Source organism: Trachurus japonicus, chromosome 12 (genome assembly GCF_045865225.1).
Source record: "Trachurus japonicus isolate A0001 chromosome 12, Traja_1.0".
Classification (NCBI taxonomy): Eukaryota; Metazoa; Chordata; class Actinopteri; order Carangiformes; family Carangidae; genus Trachurus; species Trachurus japonicus.
The window spans coordinates 15,132,650-15,151,363 of record NC_140918.1 but is presented as its reverse complement, the minus strand read 5'-3'; the positions used below and the strand labels follow the sequence as shown (position 1 = coordinate 15,151,363).

The following is an 18,714-nucleotide window of genomic DNA, read 5'->3' as shown; positions in this document are numbered from 1 at the left end:
CTACTTCCAACAGATTGGCCTCAAGGACAAGTGGCAGTGTTTTGGGACAAATATGTATTGCTGCCTGACACACGATTTCTAAACAGCATCTTGTGCCCTTGACAGGATTTCCTGGCTGTGTTTAGAAAAAACGATTTGGGTCGAGGTTCTGATTAAATATTACATAAGCTAAGCTACATTACACTGAACTATATGCTTTCAAAAAGTATGTAAAACATACAGCCCTTTTAAAAATTATTTCATAGCTATATCCTAAAACTACAAATGTATATTAAAAAAAACTCTGAGCACAATACAAGTGTGAAAACAAGAAGTATAATAATACAGTGTGTTTATGGAGAATATGGAATAGATTAACAATTACTTGTTAATTACTAAATAGGCAGACATGATTATAGAAAGTCAACCCTTAGTCTTAGATATGGTATTATTCACTGTTCTCAGACATATATCTTATGTTGTATTTTTATATACACAATCAAACATGTTTTACAGTAACAGAAAGTCTCACGGAGAGATTCATATATTGTAAATGTATTTTGGTTAAAATGAGGCAAACACAGGTTATTAAATCCTCTAACAGTAACATAGACAAGGTAGATCACAGAGGCCTCACACTTACAATCATGGACACAAGCGAACACGAAGCAGTAGATGCTAATGACTCCAATGAACCAACTCTCAGCGTGCACTTTGTTTTGATGCCGTCTGCTGGTGTTCTGGGTGTCGGTGGTCGCTCTCTATCTGTTGCTGATCACACGGCCTTTGGAAGCTGATTGAGTCATCTGCTGACTCGGGGCCACTTGCCTTGTGTGAGATTACCGAGACCGAGACACTTCCTTCACACCGTCAACTTGGCCAGCTGCTGCGTTGAGCTCAGCATAACAATCACAAGTGACAGTAACGAGAACAAAAAAAACGTCAGAGGTTGCGTGCCGTGAAGTTCAGCCGTCCCCTGTTGCGCAAAAAAGGTGGAGTGTCATAATTTTCGATGCATTACATCACTACACATCTGGTTCTCATTATCAGTGCTCGTCTGTGTCAAAGGGCGCTCTCTTGGTTATTCTTTATCAAGGCTGTAACACGGGAGAGAATCACTCCCAACGCCGTGCTGGTTCGTTTTCTGGTGAATACTAGAGCAAAGTGATAATCATTAACGTTTAATGTCAAACAAAGGCATCAGATGATCAGCAACACCAACCAGCTGGATCAGAGCCTCTATCGCAGACTTACACTCATAATCTTTCTGTTTATTCACATGAAGATCCTAAGATAAACCGAACCGATTTCACTACCACTGCTCGGGCTCCTCTGTCTGCCTCGACATGTTTGACACGGCAGATGAAGCATCCGCCTGTTCCTCCTCTGAACTCACAGTATGTATTAAAGGCAGCAGCACAACACAGACAAGGCTCATTACCAGGGATTACATGTGATAAGAACGATTTATATTAAACCATGAAAATAATTAACATGCCGTTCTGAAAATAAATAACAGCGTCTCAGTAAATCCAGTCATGATATACTCTGTTGCCTTGAGGGACGCTCTGCCACCTGAGGGCATCAAAACCTGCTGTCTCTCTGTGAACATCACCGCTGTTAATGCACTAATATTATGAACAAATAGTGCTGTATTTTCTCTTGACCTTAGTGGAAAGAGTGGACACAGCAAAGGTCGATAGTTGTCAATGGAGAGTGGACTTTCACTCTTCACATCTTCAAAGCAATTTAATGTTGAATCTCTGACTACACTAATGCTGAAAAAAAAGCCTAAACACTGAGAGCTGATTTCATGTTATAGATTTTCATGGTTAAGGATCTGAACTGTAATAGATATGATGTTCCAAATGGAGGCTGATAGCGGAGGAGAGATCTGGCTAAACTAACATCAATAAGCTTGTGTGGGCTTACATGCGGGGACATGCTGGTGAGAACATCGGCAGTTCGTCTACATGGAAATGAGCATGAATTTTTAAGCTTTGTGGGCTGATCATTTGCATTTTCTTCTGGTTTTGGCTCCATCTCCACAGTTTACCCAAGGCAGGCTGGGTTTATAACGATAGGAAGGAAGATCCTGGAGGAGAATTTTCATCATCATTTCAACAGGGAAAGAAAAAAACAGGGGGAAAAAAAACAACAACAGGCTGTTTCTGGTTCTCAGCACGTTCTGCGTTCGCGTAGGGGCGGATTTGAACCCGATTCACAAACCGCACAAAAATGAGGCCCTCTCCATCGCTCGAAAGAGCTGAGGTAGACAGATCCTTTTAGATGGCTCTTCCCAGTTTGCCCACAAGCCTGACCTGTTAAGAATGAGGTCGAGGTTCAAGGGCAAAGGTGACTGACGCCCACAAGATCATGATCTGGCTACACTGATTTAATTATAAGCCACAGAACAAAAACAACCTGATTGAGAGAGAGCTACTGTTTCACTTTCACAGAAAGTACTGGGATCAGCAGAGGACAAAGTGCGACTCATCTGTCGATTGGAAGAAGAAGCAGAGTGTGACTGAAGCGTCTGGGTATTGTCATCTTGATATGTGACAGTCCAGTCTGTTTAGTGAGCCCTTATTGCTTTATCTACAAATTACTGCCACTTTGGCAATTTCAGGACGTTACTGTTGGATCCAATTGTTTTTAACTTAAATAGCCAACTGTGCACTTCCAGATGAAGCAGTATACGGCTAAGTCGTAACCTTTTAGAGCTTAAATTGTTGTGCAAGTCACTGCTCCGGCAGCGCTAAAACCCGGAGATACTGGTGACCTTTTGTGAGACGCACACACCTGAATTGATGACAATACAAGTCAGAGCACATCTAGCCTCAGGTATCGCATTCCTTTTCATCCTACACATTGAGCCAGGCAGCCTTTCTCACAGTTTCCTTACTTCAGGAGAAATGTCGTCAGTGTAGCGGGAGTGCCTGTCTAGCAGGATCATATGACAAGCAATTACTTAAGAAGATGTCCGTGTGACTGGGAGTGTAGGAACTGAAAGATTGTTCACACTGAATCAGATACAGTTCTCTACCATTTTAATCTGTTCATTTCTTCAGGTTTCTATTTTCTTTACAGTTACTTTAATGCATATAATTCTACTAACTTCATATTGTTGCCCACTGCTGCTCGTGGTGTGTGATCTGTGTGCGATTGAAAGTGAAGTTGTGACACTGTGAAGCAAGCTCAGGGACTGTGTTTCAGTTCTCAGCTCTCACTGCCACGGGAATACCTTCCCCATATCTGGAGCTCAGCAGAACAGTAAAAAAAAATAGGGCAAACTGCTGTTTAGAGACATGCAGCTACGCTTTCATTTTCTTCTTTAAAGCATTTGTCATGCTCGTTCTACTTTTACGCACTACAGCAACAAAGAAGCTGCCACGATCCGCATAAAATTCTACTGTCAGTGACCGATTACTGAAGCATCTCCGACCCACTGACAGAAAGCCTACATGCAATAAATTAAAACGCTGGCAGAAAAGGTGAGAGGAATGGTTCCTGTTACAGAGAGTAAAGAGAGACGGTGTGAGAAAAAAAAAGAAGGGTGAGACACATTGGTGGAAGCTCGGTGGTAAAAGCCATCAGATAAGTGCAACATCTGCAACAAGTGCAACAACGCAGCTTGTTATTCAGAAGCTTTCACTCCAACTGTGTTAAGAGCCAAGACCGAGTTACAGACTGTTTGACTGTGTGTAGTTTATACAAACAATTTCCCCATCGAGACCAGATCATACTTTTTGTGGGTTACAATTAAGACTCAACTTTCGCATTATTTAAACACGGGCCACAAACTCCCTGACCTCTTCAAGAAAAAATGCGTGTGATCGACAATCCTGTATTTAATGTGAACAATTCTGATGGTGCACCACATTCACACAAATACTCAGCTGTTCATAGTTACATGATCGTGGGCGCACTAAAGTAGCAATTTTATCCATTATGACTGTATAATTCTGATGGACAACTGTAATTGACCTTAACTGGCAATAGATTGGAGGGGGGGGGTAATATTTCTCAGTGTCAGAACGTCATGTGTGGTGATAATAAGATGGTGGGGTGGTGGTGTACTTACCGCCACAGCTATCATGGAGTCGTCTGGTTTCCATTCTGCCTTCTGGTAGAAGCCAAACTGGGCCGCCGCCTTCGCCGACTCGATATAGCTGACTATCAAAACACTGGGCTGTGGGAGGGGGAGCGGGGATATGGGAGAGAAAATGAATACTTTAAACATCCTGCTGGTCATAGTCAACCGACTGCCACACCAGAAACCTCCTGTGTGTTATCGTATGGAAATGAAGCATGCAAGTTGTAATGTGAACATTTCAGTGTTATTAAAGCTAGCACCAGGGCACAAAAAGATACAGGACATGCACACAGTAACAATTAAGCAATTAAACGTGTAATTTCAGTCATGCAGTCTTACTATGACTCACAAATGTGCTGTAACTTGTATCTGTGTTCAAAGGTTTAGTCACACATTTCGTTTTATTTTGACATAGTTCTAGAAAAAAAATAAATCTTTTTATTCTTGGACTAATAATAACACTTGTTCTGAGGTGTTATGTTCCTTTAATTGGTCACAGCAACACAACACGCTCTATTTTTTAAAGAATATTCAACCAAATCATTCTTTAAACATGCTGAATGAGCAGCACTTGAAAAGCATGATAACATTTACAGTGGTGACTGACATTTGGTATTTACTACTGTGCTTGAGGGGGGTTGGTTGCCACTCATTTAACTCTTTAAATGTAGGTTAGCAGGAAAAGAAACAATGCAGATAAAAATCATGTTAGAAAAAAAATGTGACGGCTGCTGCTCGACTGCTCATTCTTAACTTGTGTGGCTCGTTTATTCTTAAAAATATCTTTCTACGGCACGTTCAGGTTGCTGTTTATGCTAAACATCGCAGCACAGACAGATGAACAGTCTTTGCCTGAAGCCGTTGCCCTTGATTTGCCTCTACCCCTGAATCACTAGGGCAGATATTTGTCTGGATCACAGAGCAATGATCATCACCAGTTCATTTCCATCCCCTAATGCAATACTGAATTCTGCATCCTGCTGCTCCGTCTCCTCTTGCTCTCCACAAATCTAAGTTTATGATATGCAGCAAATAAGTAAGACGCAGAGAGTAACGTTATGATTTATATATATTAAAGTTCTCCAAGGAGATCGTGACATCGGCAGGTGTTGGAAACAGCTGCTGAAGAAGAGCGATGGTAATGAAGTCAGTTACTGAACACCAAAAAACCGCAACACCTGCCAAAGCATAATGCAGTCAGTTGCTCGCATTAATCATCTACCTTGCTTATAATTTACAGTTCAATCATGTTGCAAAGCTGTAGTTTTACTGTACAATGCTAATGTAATGCCACTGATTATTACCGGAGATTAATCAATACTCTTTCCCATTTTTTAAATATATCAAAAAGAGCTGCGTGTCTGCTACTTTAACTTATGTATTGGCAGATAACATTGCACATGATAGAGGTAAACATGTTTTTAGCTTCTGGGACACAGACACAGAAAGAGGAACTGCAGCAGAATCTTTTTAAAGCCAAACTTGTATGGTAAAGCAGCTAATTCTGTTTTCAGTGAGACATGTGACAGTCCTTTACATTATAGAGAAAACCAGGACACTACCAACTGAATGGTGTGTTGACAAAAGTGGGGGGAAACATCTCCGCATGTCGTGTCTGTCTGCATTGCAACATTAGACCTTGTACCCAGTCAGTGTAATAAGAGTGCGGGTTTTTAAGTATTTCTACCCCTCGGTGTTCCTTTTCATATGATTAAAACTTAATAAAGCAAGTGATACTGGCTCTGGCGGGGCACGCTCACTGAGAGACATGGAGAGAAGCCGCTCTGCTCAATTACACTTGCAAAATCTATGAGGAAGTCTGTATAAAGGCACAATCACACACATTTCCCAGATTTGGTGGCAGCTTAGTGAAGTGACATATGGTGCAGTCAGTGTCTAAGTATTAGGACAGTTTAGTTTTGCCTCTGCACTCCAGAGCAGTGGATATTACAATAGAGTTAAAATGCTATTGATTTGAAGCTCATACATTCTCCTGACAAATTGTGTTTCATTTACCATCACATTTCTCTCAGGTTTATAACAGGTCAACAGCCAAAAGTCACAAGAACAAACGTTGAGTGCAATAAAGGCTTTACACTGAGAGTTATAAATTCCTCTAAAACCAAACAAAAATCAACAGTCGTAGACCTGATAAGTGTAAAAGTAAGTGGAAGTGAACTTTACATGTGACATTATCACTGGTTCCTTTTTTGACTCATTCTAGCGTTAGTGTTGTGTTTTAGGTTTTTGGCTTTAAGCTAAAACCTAAATCAGAATGTAGGGTGAAAACGCTTCACTGAGTGATAGTCTTGGGAAATATCTTACATCTACATCCTCTGAGGAAAGTATATGCTAAAAAACATGTATTTCTTTTGCTGTTCTACTAAAAATTTACATCCTAACAGCATTTTTTTTTAAAAAACCTCTTAGGGTACAGAAATTAATATATATGAGGGGTGTGTGTGTTTATGAAATCCATCTTCTTCTCTTCCTCTGCAGCTGTACCAATACTTGTCTGTGCCAATAACTCTCCTCTTCTTCTTCCTCCTTTTCCTTCCACCTGGAAAATGCTCACATTCCCTCTACTTGGTCAGTCCTTTCCTCAGCAAGATATTTAATTTAATATTTTTTGTGCCATTAAGCAATCAAAACTCAATACAGCTGCGTGTTGATGGTTAGACTTTTCGATCAGTCATTACGGCTAATGATACATAAACATAATAATAATAATATAATGAAATGCAAAATGCAAAGTAAAACACCCTGTAGTGCCTTTTCAATTACATGATTCTGTCAAATGATCCAGACACAAATGTGGTTATTGATGTTTACACTTGGGAAAACTTAGTGCATCACTCTACAGGCGGGCAGGTTTATTGCCCACCAACACATAGGCACACCTGCCAACAGAAAAAACTGACCCATGTTTACATGACAACATGAATAAAGAACCAGAAATACATCATGCTAACTGAGTTAAAGATTAAATGGTTTGCAGCATAGACCCCAGTATTTCCCCTGTATGCCCATTTTCTCTGCCATAATTTCATGAAATCAGTTGGTTTCACAAAAGAAATCCTATCTTAGTCAGAGGATTATTCACAAACAAACTATACATACACACACACACACACAGAACACTGCTAATTTCCACAGACCCCCAGAGCCAGCTATAGTACTACTACTATCCTGCATAAAAGCACGGCCACACCAACACAGTCCATCCTTCTATTCCTAGACATCCTGGGCAGTATCTCCTCCTCCTGTCCCGTACAGCCGTAGCAGGGGGACAGAACAGAACGGCTACAAGGCTGAGCTACTGTGCTACACGGATTAGTAATAATGCCTTGACTGGACTAGCCGGGCTCAGGCTGCACTAACCAAGGTCGAGGATGGATGGGATTAAAGAGAATAGACCTTGTTGCAAAATGATAGAGGAGAAATGGTGCATTCACAATCACGGATATTCATCACGTTACGAAGCAGAAAATACTATCTATGTACAGTCTGTCTCAACTAAGTCATGTTTAGTTCAATTATTTTGGCCACTTTAGTTATTTCAGCTACAGCTGTATAATAAACTCTGTCACTATTGTAACATCACATAGAATAACTACAGGACTGTTTGTATTTCGTAACACCACAATACACATTAACACTATACCCAATTTTTGCACAAACATGCATCTAAAGGTACCTTGGAAATACAGAACTACAGAAAACTGAGCAAAGACAAACTCCTGTACTGTTTCCCTGTCCCTGTATGTGGATTTGGGATGGATGGTGAAGTGAAAGGACACAATGGGACCAGCAGATGTGAACGGTGCTTGTCAGGAGGAAGAGGCTGCTCCAATTGACATTCCTGAGATGACCCTTTTCCTGGACGCCTCATTGATACTCACAGGCGGGCAGGTAAAGTTCTTAAGAAAGAGGGGAAATAAAACATGGTCGCATCCTGTGTGGCCCTCAGGAAATGAGCGACCATGACCCATTGTTATTACATCTCAACAATATACAAACCATGTTGGAACACAGACTGCACTAAACAATGCGCTCAGCTGAGGGTTTTTAAAATGAAATGCCCTCTGTGTCCAGATCGGCAAATCAAAAAACCTGATGTACTCAAACTAACGAGGACATGAGCGATTCAAAGCACAGTGTGCGGTGTTTATCAAAAAGCCATAGGACTTCAGATGCTGGCACTGGACTCAGAGCTGAGTGGGAGGTCGCCAAAGACCTTGTGAGCAATTCTGCACTTCCACCGAATTGAAAAGCTGAACTGTTACTTGCGTGATGGCGAATGGCATAACAGAAAACATCATTGTCTGCAAGTTAAAATATCCTGTGAGCAAATAAATACATACAGACAATCAGTCATCTGCTGCAGCTACCACCATATGGCATATTGCCTCCAAGCTTCAGTGAGTGAACAGTCTGTTTAATAGTACAGACTAAAACATCTCATTTCATATAATTTTCTGTACTGAATGTAATAGTTGTATTTGTGACAAGGAGAAGATTGATATAGAGAATTAATCTCTTATGCCATAAACTTCTGTTAAATTTACTCCCATGTATGACCTTAAAAGACAAAAACAAATCACTGGTCATGCAATGATTCTGCTCAGCTTGTACAAATGACAGGTTTATGGGATCATGATGTAACATCACAGTTTCCTTGGCTCTAGACCAGGGGGGTCAAACGTGCGGCCCGCGGGCCATAACTGGCCCAGCGAGGGGTCAAATCCAGCCCTCAGGATGAATTTGCCAAGTGTGAAAATTACATAGAAGACAGAAGAGGCATGATGTTGTTGAAACATGCACATATTTTTATCAAGAAATGTCAGGTTGTTCATAATATGTTTTGTAAAAGGATAGTTCATTAACTGAAAACATCTGAATGTACTAGACCAAAGGGAAAAATTCAAAGTTCTTTTTATTTATAGGTTATTATGCTATTATTTTACTGGTCCGGCCCACTTGACATCAAACTGCGCTGTTTGTGGCCCCTGAACTAAAATGAGTTTGACACCCCTGCTCTAGTGCAGGAACTGCAACAGAATCAATTTAATCAGCCGTTCCAGATCAGGGAGCTGGTTTCAACACAGGATCCTTCTTTGAATGCAGATATGGCGAAAGAATTGCTGCTCGGAGCTGAGATCAAACTAATTGTCATGTTGAAAAGGAAGAGTATGTCAGCATTGGCCTTCAACTACACAGACACCTTTTCTTTTTGAGAGTTACTGTGAAATGAATTTTTTTCCTGTGTCTAAAGCTGCTGTGGAGGGATGAGAATGAAAATAAAGGGATCAAATGATGTGCTGGCTTGATTGTTTTCATTAATCATTTAACTCTGGCAGCCTGTTGAGCTGCTTGCCTGACAGGACATAGCTACCACCACGGGATGCACTCGCTGAGTATTTGTTTCAAACACCGCTGGGAATCCCATGCTGATAATAACTTAAACTTTGAACTTTGATGAGCTGTTTGAAGCAGCGTGATAAAAATAGACACGTTACCTAAAGTACTCAATGTACCTGAGAAATGCAACCGGTTTGCATTTCCGCTCCTTGGGGGGGAGGAGGTGTGAACTGCCCTCCCTCACCATGCCTGACATGAAGCATTCATCAGGTGAACTTCAATTCCTGTGGCTACAAAGATGAAAAGCCACCAACCCTTTGTCATGAATGAGAGAGTAAATGGGAGGAATCTCATTCAGATACAATGTAGTGATGAGCTACAATTGCTGCACACGTATACGGATACACTCACAATGTTATGATGCATCACCTGTCATCTATGCGATAGGTGTGTTATGTGGCAGCATTTGCCGACACGTCAGGGTAAACAGTTTTACGCTGCACTTCACTGACGACACCATTTTTTTAAAAACTAAAAACGAAAGGCAGCGAGCCAAATCGCCACGCAGGAACGCTACGCATCTGAAAATAAAAATAATGGCGGTGTTAAGATGTGAAGCAGCAGGTTTAATGCACCATGCTCACCTTGCGCCAAGCACCCCCCCCCCCCTCAAAAAAAAACATACAAACAAGCAATGAAAGCAGTAGCGCTACACTCATTGTTTGTGTCCGTGCAGCTGAGTTCATGGGCATGACTGGAGTAGGGGGGAGGAGGGCTGCTGCAGCTGGTTAACTTACCCGACTGAACCAGACGCTCAGCTGTGTCTCTGACAACACGGCGAAGTAAAACCTCTGGGAGCTGGGCTGGATGTGAAACGGCTCCTCTTCGCTCCTCAGCGGACAAAGCAGCCTCCGGGGCCAGCCGGTTAGAAAATACATGACGGCAAACTCTCTCTGCGCCTCGGCACTGCAAACAGTGTCGCAATGCCAGGTCGTCGCTTGCCTCCGTATACCCCTCCTGTATTATTTAATCCAAGTGTCTCATGAGGGCCTCTAATGTGTTAAAAATAAATAAAAAACTTCGGTATCGGTACACACAGTCCACCGTTTGCCCCCGGTCAGGCTATCAATCCATAGATGCCATACAGAAATGTCCAAGCAGCCGACGGAGCTACGCGGCTAGCCCCGGGGCTAGCACTGGATTTCCAACTTGAAGCTAATGAGCTGTCCAAAGCAACGGCGGTGTAACCGAAAACAAAAGCAACCGAGGGCCCGCGGTGACACCATAGAGCACTAAACTGCGCGCTGCGGCCGACAAACGGGTCGATTGACTCTCTCCCCTCGCTACCGTATCACTCCTTGCGATGTCTGGACCAGAGGTGTTTAAAAACAGCAAAGCGTCCAGTTTTCACTCCTCTGTGCCTCACTGTCGCCATCTTTACAAGAGTCCGCCAGACTCAACGCTCATTGGCTGCTGCGGAGAAGCTTGCGTCGTGTTGACATCTGACGTCACCGCTCCGTTATGTGGAAGCCGCGGTTGCGTCGACGCCAACGTGGCTCGTCGCTGCCACCTGGTGGTGTAAAGAATATAATGTCTTCAAAAAAACCCTGCATAAAAAACAACACATTTTCACATTACCATACAGAATGACAAAATGTTATTGAACTAGTCACGTCTTCCAGCAATTAAAAAAAAAAGAAGAAGTGGTGGTACCAGCCGATGAAGAAGGGGACGATAATGAAAATGCTTATGTCCTGGTCCTAGTTTAGCAAGCTGCCTGGTTAATGCTTTAAATTCTCTTAAATTCTCCCATATTACTGGACTCAGGGGTCCATTTTTAAGTAACGGAAACTTTAAGTAAAATAAATAAATAAATAAATAAATAAATAAATAAAATAAACCAAACAAGACTGGGATGTCTCACTAGGCGGCAGTAGAACATGTACAGCTAGTAGCCAACTACCAGAGAGGGAAGAAGGAGAAGAAGAAGAACAAAAGTAAGCATGGCTGCTGACATGAGATTACCAACTATCCGAAAACCAGTGTCGATTTCTACTTTCGACCGAAAAGATTTGGTCGTTCCCGGCGATGTTATCACTTCAGACACTGGTTTTATGAGGTAAGTGCCGATTGGTTCACCGGTGATAGATCGGTAGATTGCTGTGTGTTTTCCACATGATGTTCTCGTGGAGGGAAGTCTAACCTAAACAGCTTGCTGATCTATGGTAGCTCTTACATTGACAGGCATTACATTTATTTACACACAAAACCTACAGACTGCGTCAGCTTGATCTCTTTAAAACCGGTACTCCTTTTATAATAACACAGGTTTAGCCAGTGACAAGATTATAGAGGTTATAATCATGGGTCTATGCTCAATCTGCCTGGTCTACCATCTATACGGAGTATGGTAAATCCTTCGCTTTCACGCCAATATGCAAAATCTGAAGTTAAATAATGACGTTGACACACAAAATCATAAGAAATTGTGTTATCAACGAGTATCTGGAGGTTATTGTCAATGTCAACCCAGCCTTTTCTGTATCATGGTCATTTTTTTGGTTGTAATACCCATCGACAGTGATATACACCATTTATCCCCAGGGGTCATGGCACCTATGTCGATGATGACAAGTTGACGGCTTCTGTTGCTGGAGAGGTGCAGAGAGTAGACAAGCTGATCTGTGTCAGACCACTTAAGACCAGGTAAGTGATTAAATTGAGTCAAATGGGCCTCCAGGAAGTGAACTGATGTGTGCATGTATTTTGTTTGGTTTGTTTATTGCTTCTTTTGCAGAATAAATGTCATGGTTTTTGTATTATTGCACTACCGAATTGCAGGTTCAACGGTGAGGTTGGAGATGTGGTCGTTGGAAGAATTACAGAGGTAAGACACTCCCTCCATGTCCCGACTCTTGTGTGATGTTTGACATTTCTGACTTGTTATTATGGCCTGTAAAGACTCTGTTTTTTATGTATAGGTACAACAGAAACGGTGGAAAGTGGAGACCAACTCCCGACTGGACTCTGTCCTCTTGCTGTCTGCTGTCAATCTGCCTGGAGGAGAGCTGGTGAGATGCTAGAAAATGTGTTTCACTACAGTGGCAGGTCAACTGGCATTATCTGAAAGGACAGGATAATGGGTTTGGCCAAGACTATTTATATGTGTTGTTAATATATTTGATTTCATTCATTCTTTTAGAGGAGAAGATCAGCAGAGGATGAGCTCACCATGAGGGAATACCTTCAGGAGGGAGATCTCATCAGTGTAATGAATAATATATCACAATCTTTCAATAACTGGTCCATCTTCTTTTTCGTTTATCTATAATGTCTTTTTTTTTTTTTGCTTTTGTCCTGTGATTTTAGGCAGAGGTGCAGTCTGTCTTCTCAGATGGAGCCCTGTCACTTCACACTCGTAGTTTAAAGTATGGAAAGGTACGTTTTTGCCAATGTTGACAATTATATGTGCATATTTATGTTTTCAGATTGTGGTTTAGTCTATGTCACTGGCTTTTGGTTCAGTAACTAATACGGAAATGAGAAAATCACAGCAAATCACATCACTATTGCCCAGAAATGATTCTCAGTAATTCTACATATTAGGAATTGTCTAAACATGTAATGAAGATTGGTGCCAGATTGGTATAATGAAAAACTTTATTGCTAAAAACAAAACAAAAAACAACCTTTTTAATCATCCTCATTATGTTTGAGACAGTGTTTATTTGGCCTAATATCCCGTCTGTGTTTTCTGTGACATTTAGTTGGGACAAGGAGTGCTGGTACAACTTTCCCCTTCTCTGATCAAGAGGCAGAAAACGCATTTCCACAACCTGCCGTGTGGTGCATCCCTCATCCTCGGGAATAACGGTTTTGTGTGGTTGTATCCCACACCAGGACAGCAGGAGGAGGAGGCTGGAGGCTTCTACACCAGTTTGGAGGTGGATACCAATCTGTTACTCTGTACAAAGAGCAGTAGTTCATCATTTTCACTTGTTATTTTTCTATACTATGAAACTAATAGTGATCCAGCTGGAGATGGGAACAGAATAATCATAAATAACTTCATTGATCTCCACAGTTCTTTGCGAAAAATGCATCTGGCCTTGTTTGTATACCTTTACAGTGGATTGCAAAAGATGCAGCACTTGAACTTGCCCCTGTATTTGTATTTCTGTGTGCATTTCAAACATGTTTTTCATGTCTCCGTCCTTTCAGCCTGTTAACCTGTCAGATCGAGAGGTGATTTCCAGGCTGAGGAACTGCTTGCTAGCACTGGCTGCACACAAGGTCCTTTTGTATGACACCAGTGTCCTCTATTGCTATGAATCGTCACTTCAACATCAGGTAAGAGTCAGTGTAATGACTTGTCTGTCCAGTCAGTTTGTAACAAATGTAACTGCTGCTGAACTGCACCTGCTGTCTCACAAATGTAAAACTATAGCATTGGTCAGACACTGCAATAAAACAATTGACATTTCTCTGATGCACTGTGCCATCTGGTGGCTAAATCGGAAATCCACAGCTCCTGGGCAACACTCAGAAAAAAAAAAAACCTATTTATTGCAGTTCTCAACTTTGACTCCACTATTCTAATAATGTGGAACAGATATGGTTTATTTCATTGATCTTTGGGCTGGAGACCTTATAACTTAATTGCTAATGCTTCTCATAAATGTTGTGTTTATGTAATTTAAGGTCAGAGTATTTCATCTCCTCTTAGAATGTTGTTGTTAACATTTTATTTATGCAATACTTGATTAGTTATCAATATAGATACTGATTTACAATGTGTTCTTGGTTACTAATTACAGTGACCAACCAAAACTTACCTCCCTCTGAAGCTGCAACTCATAATACACTGAAGTAGACATTGGATCTGTTTTTGTTGTTCCTTGTTTGTCCCAGTTACAAAAATCAAAATCTGGTTTACTGGTAAAACTAAGATACTTTGAGGGGAAATGCTTCATTTAGAAAAACCTGATAATAAATCATTCTTTTCATTTGTTTTAGTAAGGATTTTTTGTTTTTTTTGTTTACATTTGGTCAATGTAACATTGTAAATATTGCCCATCAGAATCCATAACCTTTGATGGTTTAAATAACCGATTTCTTTCAGTGCAGCTCATCTACTGTTCTCCACCTTACGCCCTCTGCAGGTCAAGGACATCTTGAAACCAGAGGTGATGGAGGAGATTGTAATGTTGACGCAACAGAAGCTGTTGGAACAGGAAGGGTAGACAAGAAATATCCAAACTGTGATCTTGTCGCAAAACCAAGACCATGCCAAGCATCTATGTGGAGGACTGCTTACCCGAAGACTGAACTGGCCTATTTTCACGGACATCTTTCTATTGTGGGCAGTTCAACAAGTCTAATAAAGAACTGCTGATCACTGTTTGACAGCTAATCGTAAATACGAGTAACTTTTCAAAATACTGCATAAATCACTTGAGCAGCTGTTAGGTTTTACAGAGGTATAGTGGAACACTTTTGATACATTGTGAGGTTATACAAAAATACATGTATACAATAAATTTTCTATAATTTTCACTACTCAGTGTGGTCTGTTTTGTTGTGAAAGTGAAAGGAGAATAACACTGGGATCCTTTCAACTTTCATTCATGTATTTTTTATTTTTTTTGTACTGGCAATAGCAAATATGCAAAGTGTAATCTAGCAGAAGCATGAATTGATGTGCATCTTCAAAATGTGTACACACAAATACACCACTCACTTATTACCATTGAATAGACAGTGGATAAAGTAAGCAAACAACCACATCTGATATACCAGATTTTAAAATAATGTAGTATATGGGTATATGTTTACATAATTACAGGGGGAAATATGTACTTTATCATTATGTATGATGTGTTGGGCAAAGCAGGGCAAAATCCTCAAGTACAATTTGGACAAAATCCACTCTATTATGGAATACAGTTTTTTTTTTTTTAAGTGTAGAGTACAGTGATTGCCTGCTTGTTGCACTGTTGCTGCTGCTCTTTCCCTCTTGCCCTCCCCCAGCAAAAATATTAAAAAACCTCCACCGCTCCGATCCCCCATCATGTACTAGCCCACGCACGCACGTGACGTCACACGTCGCCCCACCCACATATTTCTGTAAACCACCTTGCGTATGAAGTATGGCGGCCCCAGCCACACAACTACTACTCGGCAAAAGTTTACTGCTCAGATTTTCACGTGAGAGCGATGAATAAGTACGCGGACCGAGGAGTCGGTAACGAAGAGCTCGGCGACTGTAAACACGGGGAAGGACTCGCAGGAGGAGTCGTCGGTGTCTCGCCGGCGGAGTTTCCTCGATTTCTCTGCTTCGCCTCCTTGACTGAAGTGCCTCTAGTCCGGGTACCACAGGGGAAGAAGCTCCGCAAGACGGGAAGAGTGGTGGACACGGAAGTTTGAAACAAAACTTGATTTATGTGGCTTTGGAAAGCAGCACACTTGCAAAAAAAAGAAAAAGAAAAAAAGTGTCAAGTCGTGGTGGCCGGCAGATGTTTTTTTTTGTGAGGCATTAAAGTGCACTTGTCCGAGACTTTTAACACCAGCGTGTTCACAGCAGCGACCCAGCAAAAGAGCCAACTGTTGACTGCTCGATGTGCATTTAAGGGTCTGGCGCTGCTCACCACCACCACCAGCTAGCGTTAGTTAGCCTCCATGGCTACCTTCAACATTAGCCTGAGGTCGCCAGCTAACCATCAATATAAATGTCTCCTTGGACGTGTAAGTTCCTGTTTACACTCGTTTTTTACTCCACAAGTTTGTGACAATGATACAAGTTTAAATGCCTTCTTTTTTTCTTTTCTGTTTTAAACTTTAAGTGCTTATTACCCCATGAAGTAATGTTTTTGACATCGCTTTTGTAATAAAAAGCTGCCCAAGAACAATAGGGGGGTAATGATAACAATAATTAATGCTCTGCTGGCTTTCAGTGACCTCCTTTTTATGCGTTCTCTCCATCTATGTTGTTTTTGCATCGAGGACTTGGTTGTTGTCGTCCCCAATTAGCACCAAACGTCTTGATAGTTGTGCATGCATTGCAACCTGCAGTGAGGTTCAGCAATGTTAGCTTATCATGGGGAGCTTGATTGGAGTTATACAAATGAAATTAGGTGGGCAAACATCCTACAGTAGATGCAACAGAGGAATATGGGACTGCACACACAAGGAAACACATGTATGTTGTAATGGTGTATAATACAGAAGTTCTTACAACTTAGGCTGGTTGAAATAGTACAATAAAGTGTTTATTTGACATATTTTGTCTTACAAATTGTCTTAGAAATGTGCTTGGAATAGTTGCCAGTTCACCTCTGAATCATTTTTTTTCGGTATTTAGATTTAGGTCAGAATCACCCACTATGTCATTTTTAAAGTTTGCCAGTGCATTTTTTTCTATTTGGGAGTATTGTATCACTCTTAATGTAATCACCAGTGAGTAATAATTGTTTTGTTTTTTTCTCTAGATTCCTGTGAAATGCCTTTCTTTGACCTGTGACGCACCCAGGCCCCATTAATGCATGATAAACGGAGACATACTGGAGTAATACGGATCGTCATACGTGACCTGCATCACCCTTACTCCAGGAGAGGACAGACTGAGTCAGGCATAGGGGCTCCCCTCCCTGCCTGGGGGGCCAACGGTTGGACGGTGAGCAACTGAGTCCAGCTTGGAGAGTCCCGGCTGCGGCCTGGCACCCTGCCCTTATGGGGCAGCAGCCGGGGAAGTTTGTCGGGGACCAGAGGAGACCCAGTCTGCCAGCCTTCATCAAGGGTGGGAAGAGAGAGTCATCACGCCATGGGACCCAGCCCTGCAACGTTTTTGCTGTGCATGGTAAGAATAAACACTTAGTAGTAGCAACTGTGTGAGGTTGCTTTCCATCAACAGCAATTTTTTGACACACTGTAGTTAGTTTGATCAGTTGTTATAGTTGTTTTGATAAGATTTTGAGGGATTAGCTTTACATCTTGTCACTCCTGGCGTAGGTCATAATACCATGACATATTTCTCACCTGTGCTTTCCTTGGTCCATCAGTTTTTGGGGTGCTAAGGAGAAAGCTGATCATGTACAAAGTTGAGAAAACAAGAATGCAAAATGTGGAAGATGTTACAATGCATACATAAAAATCGCAAGATTGTGCAGACTGTCAAAACATCTGAAGTTGCGTCATTGAGAATGGGGCTTGTTGGAGGAATAACAGATTTGCGATTGCACAACTTTGAGAAGAGAAAATGATCACTTTGAAGCATGCGATAATACATTCGAACAGTTTTTAATTAAACCCACCATACACAAGCATCTCGCAGATCCATTTGTTGACATGACACTGGTTCACCATAGAGACGGTACGAGGAATCAGTAACTCTGATTGGTTGCTTGCTTCATTTTTTTGTTGTGATCGGGCGTCCGTTGCGTGACCAAAACAAAGTGTGATTCCTTTTGTACTGTTAAACAACAACTCGTGACCAGTAAGGAAGACTTTCAAACATTTAATGCGCAATGAACTGCAAACCACAGTGGTGATATATTGATTCACTTGGCATGCTTGGCATACTAAACTGATTAACAACAGAGCTACAGTGATGGAGCGATGCAACAGTGAGGTTCATTCACACTCTGCAATCTCTTGCAAAATGGAAATGCAGTATCTAAATCGCAAAAAAAAAGAATATAAAGGTACAATGTGTGGCATCATAGTTGTGTATTGTTAGCACTACCATGTTGTGGTGCTATAGAGATGCCCTCGCCTACGATCACCTTCTCCATACAAGAAATGCAAAAATGCATTCCAACCAAAATTGTATATTGCATTTTTTTTCCATATCATGCAGCCCTATTTAATTGTTGTGTCTCTCCGGAAGGTAGATTACTTTATAAAAAGGTGTTTAATGATGATTTACTGCTCTTTGTTTGGAGGTTTTTTAGCCATCTGTTTGTCATATAGAAATAAACAGAAGCAACAAGGACTGGGTATTTTCAACATGATGCTTGTGTCTTAGGCGACTGTTAAGATCACTGTGCTGGTTGGTCATGTGGAAAGAGATTCACCATGAGGCTGTGTGCTGTGTTGCCACTATGACTGCAGGGCTCGACAGTGCGACAGTTTTGCTCGCATTTGCGAGTTGATAATATCCATTGCGAATAAAAAATTACATTCAGTCGCATCAGTGCGACTCGGACAGAAACTGCATGCACCGTTTTGCATGCTGTTTAACGTGAGCAGTATCCCCCCGCCCCGCCCCCCCTGCCTGTTTG

At 41.5% G+C, this 18,714-nt stretch overlaps 3 protein-coding genes across 5 annotated transcripts in view; 2 read left to right on the top strand and 1 right to left on the bottom strand.

Annotated features, from left to right (window-relative positions):
* ric1 (RIC1 homolog, RAB6A GEF complex partner 1) overlaps nucleotides 1-10,894 on the bottom strand; it is a 35,385-nt gene extending 24,491 nt beyond the window's left edge. For both annotated transcript variants that reach the window (XM_085793416.1, XM_085793417.1), the window contains exons 1-2: nucleotides 10,234-10,894; nucleotides 4,064-4,171 (exon numbers count right to left, since the gene is read on the bottom strand). In XM_085793416.1, the coding sequence (XP_085649542.1) occupies nucleotides 4,064-4,171; nucleotides 10,234-10,374 (249 nt within the window). In that variant the 5' untranslated portion in view covers nucleotides 10,375-10,894. The remainder of the gene's footprint in view (nucleotides 1-4,063; nucleotides 4,172-10,233) is intronic.
* A 465-nt stretch (nucleotides 10,895-11,359) lies between these two features.
* exosc2 (exosome component 2) lies at nucleotides 11,360-14,995 on the top strand. The gene is made up of 9 exons (XM_085793400.1): nucleotides 11,360-11,555; nucleotides 12,041-12,142; nucleotides 12,278-12,323; nucleotides 12,418-12,507; nucleotides 12,639-12,704; nucleotides 12,806-12,874; nucleotides 13,204-13,380; nucleotides 13,658-13,786; nucleotides 14,599-14,995. The coding sequence occupies exons 1-9, from the start codon at nucleotides 11,440-11,442 to the stop codon at nucleotides 14,677-14,679; spliced, it is 876 nt and encodes a 291-aa protein (XP_085649526.1). The 5' UTR covers nucleotides 11,360-11,439; the 3' UTR covers nucleotides 14,680-14,995.
* A 567-nt stretch (nucleotides 14,996-15,562) lies between these two features.
* The window catches only part of abl1 (abl oncogene 1, non-receptor tyrosine kinase), a 34,383-nt gene continuing 31,231 nt past the window's right edge, over nucleotides 15,563-18,714 (top strand). For both annotated transcript variants that reach the window (XM_085793395.1, XM_085793394.1), the window contains exons 1-2: nucleotides 15,563-16,180; nucleotides 16,924-17,291. In XM_085793395.1, the coding sequence (XP_085649521.1) occupies nucleotides 17,165-17,291 (127 nt within the window). In that variant the 5' untranslated portion in view covers nucleotides 15,563-16,180; nucleotides 16,924-17,164. The remainder of the gene's footprint in view (nucleotides 16,181-16,923; nucleotides 17,292-18,714) is intronic.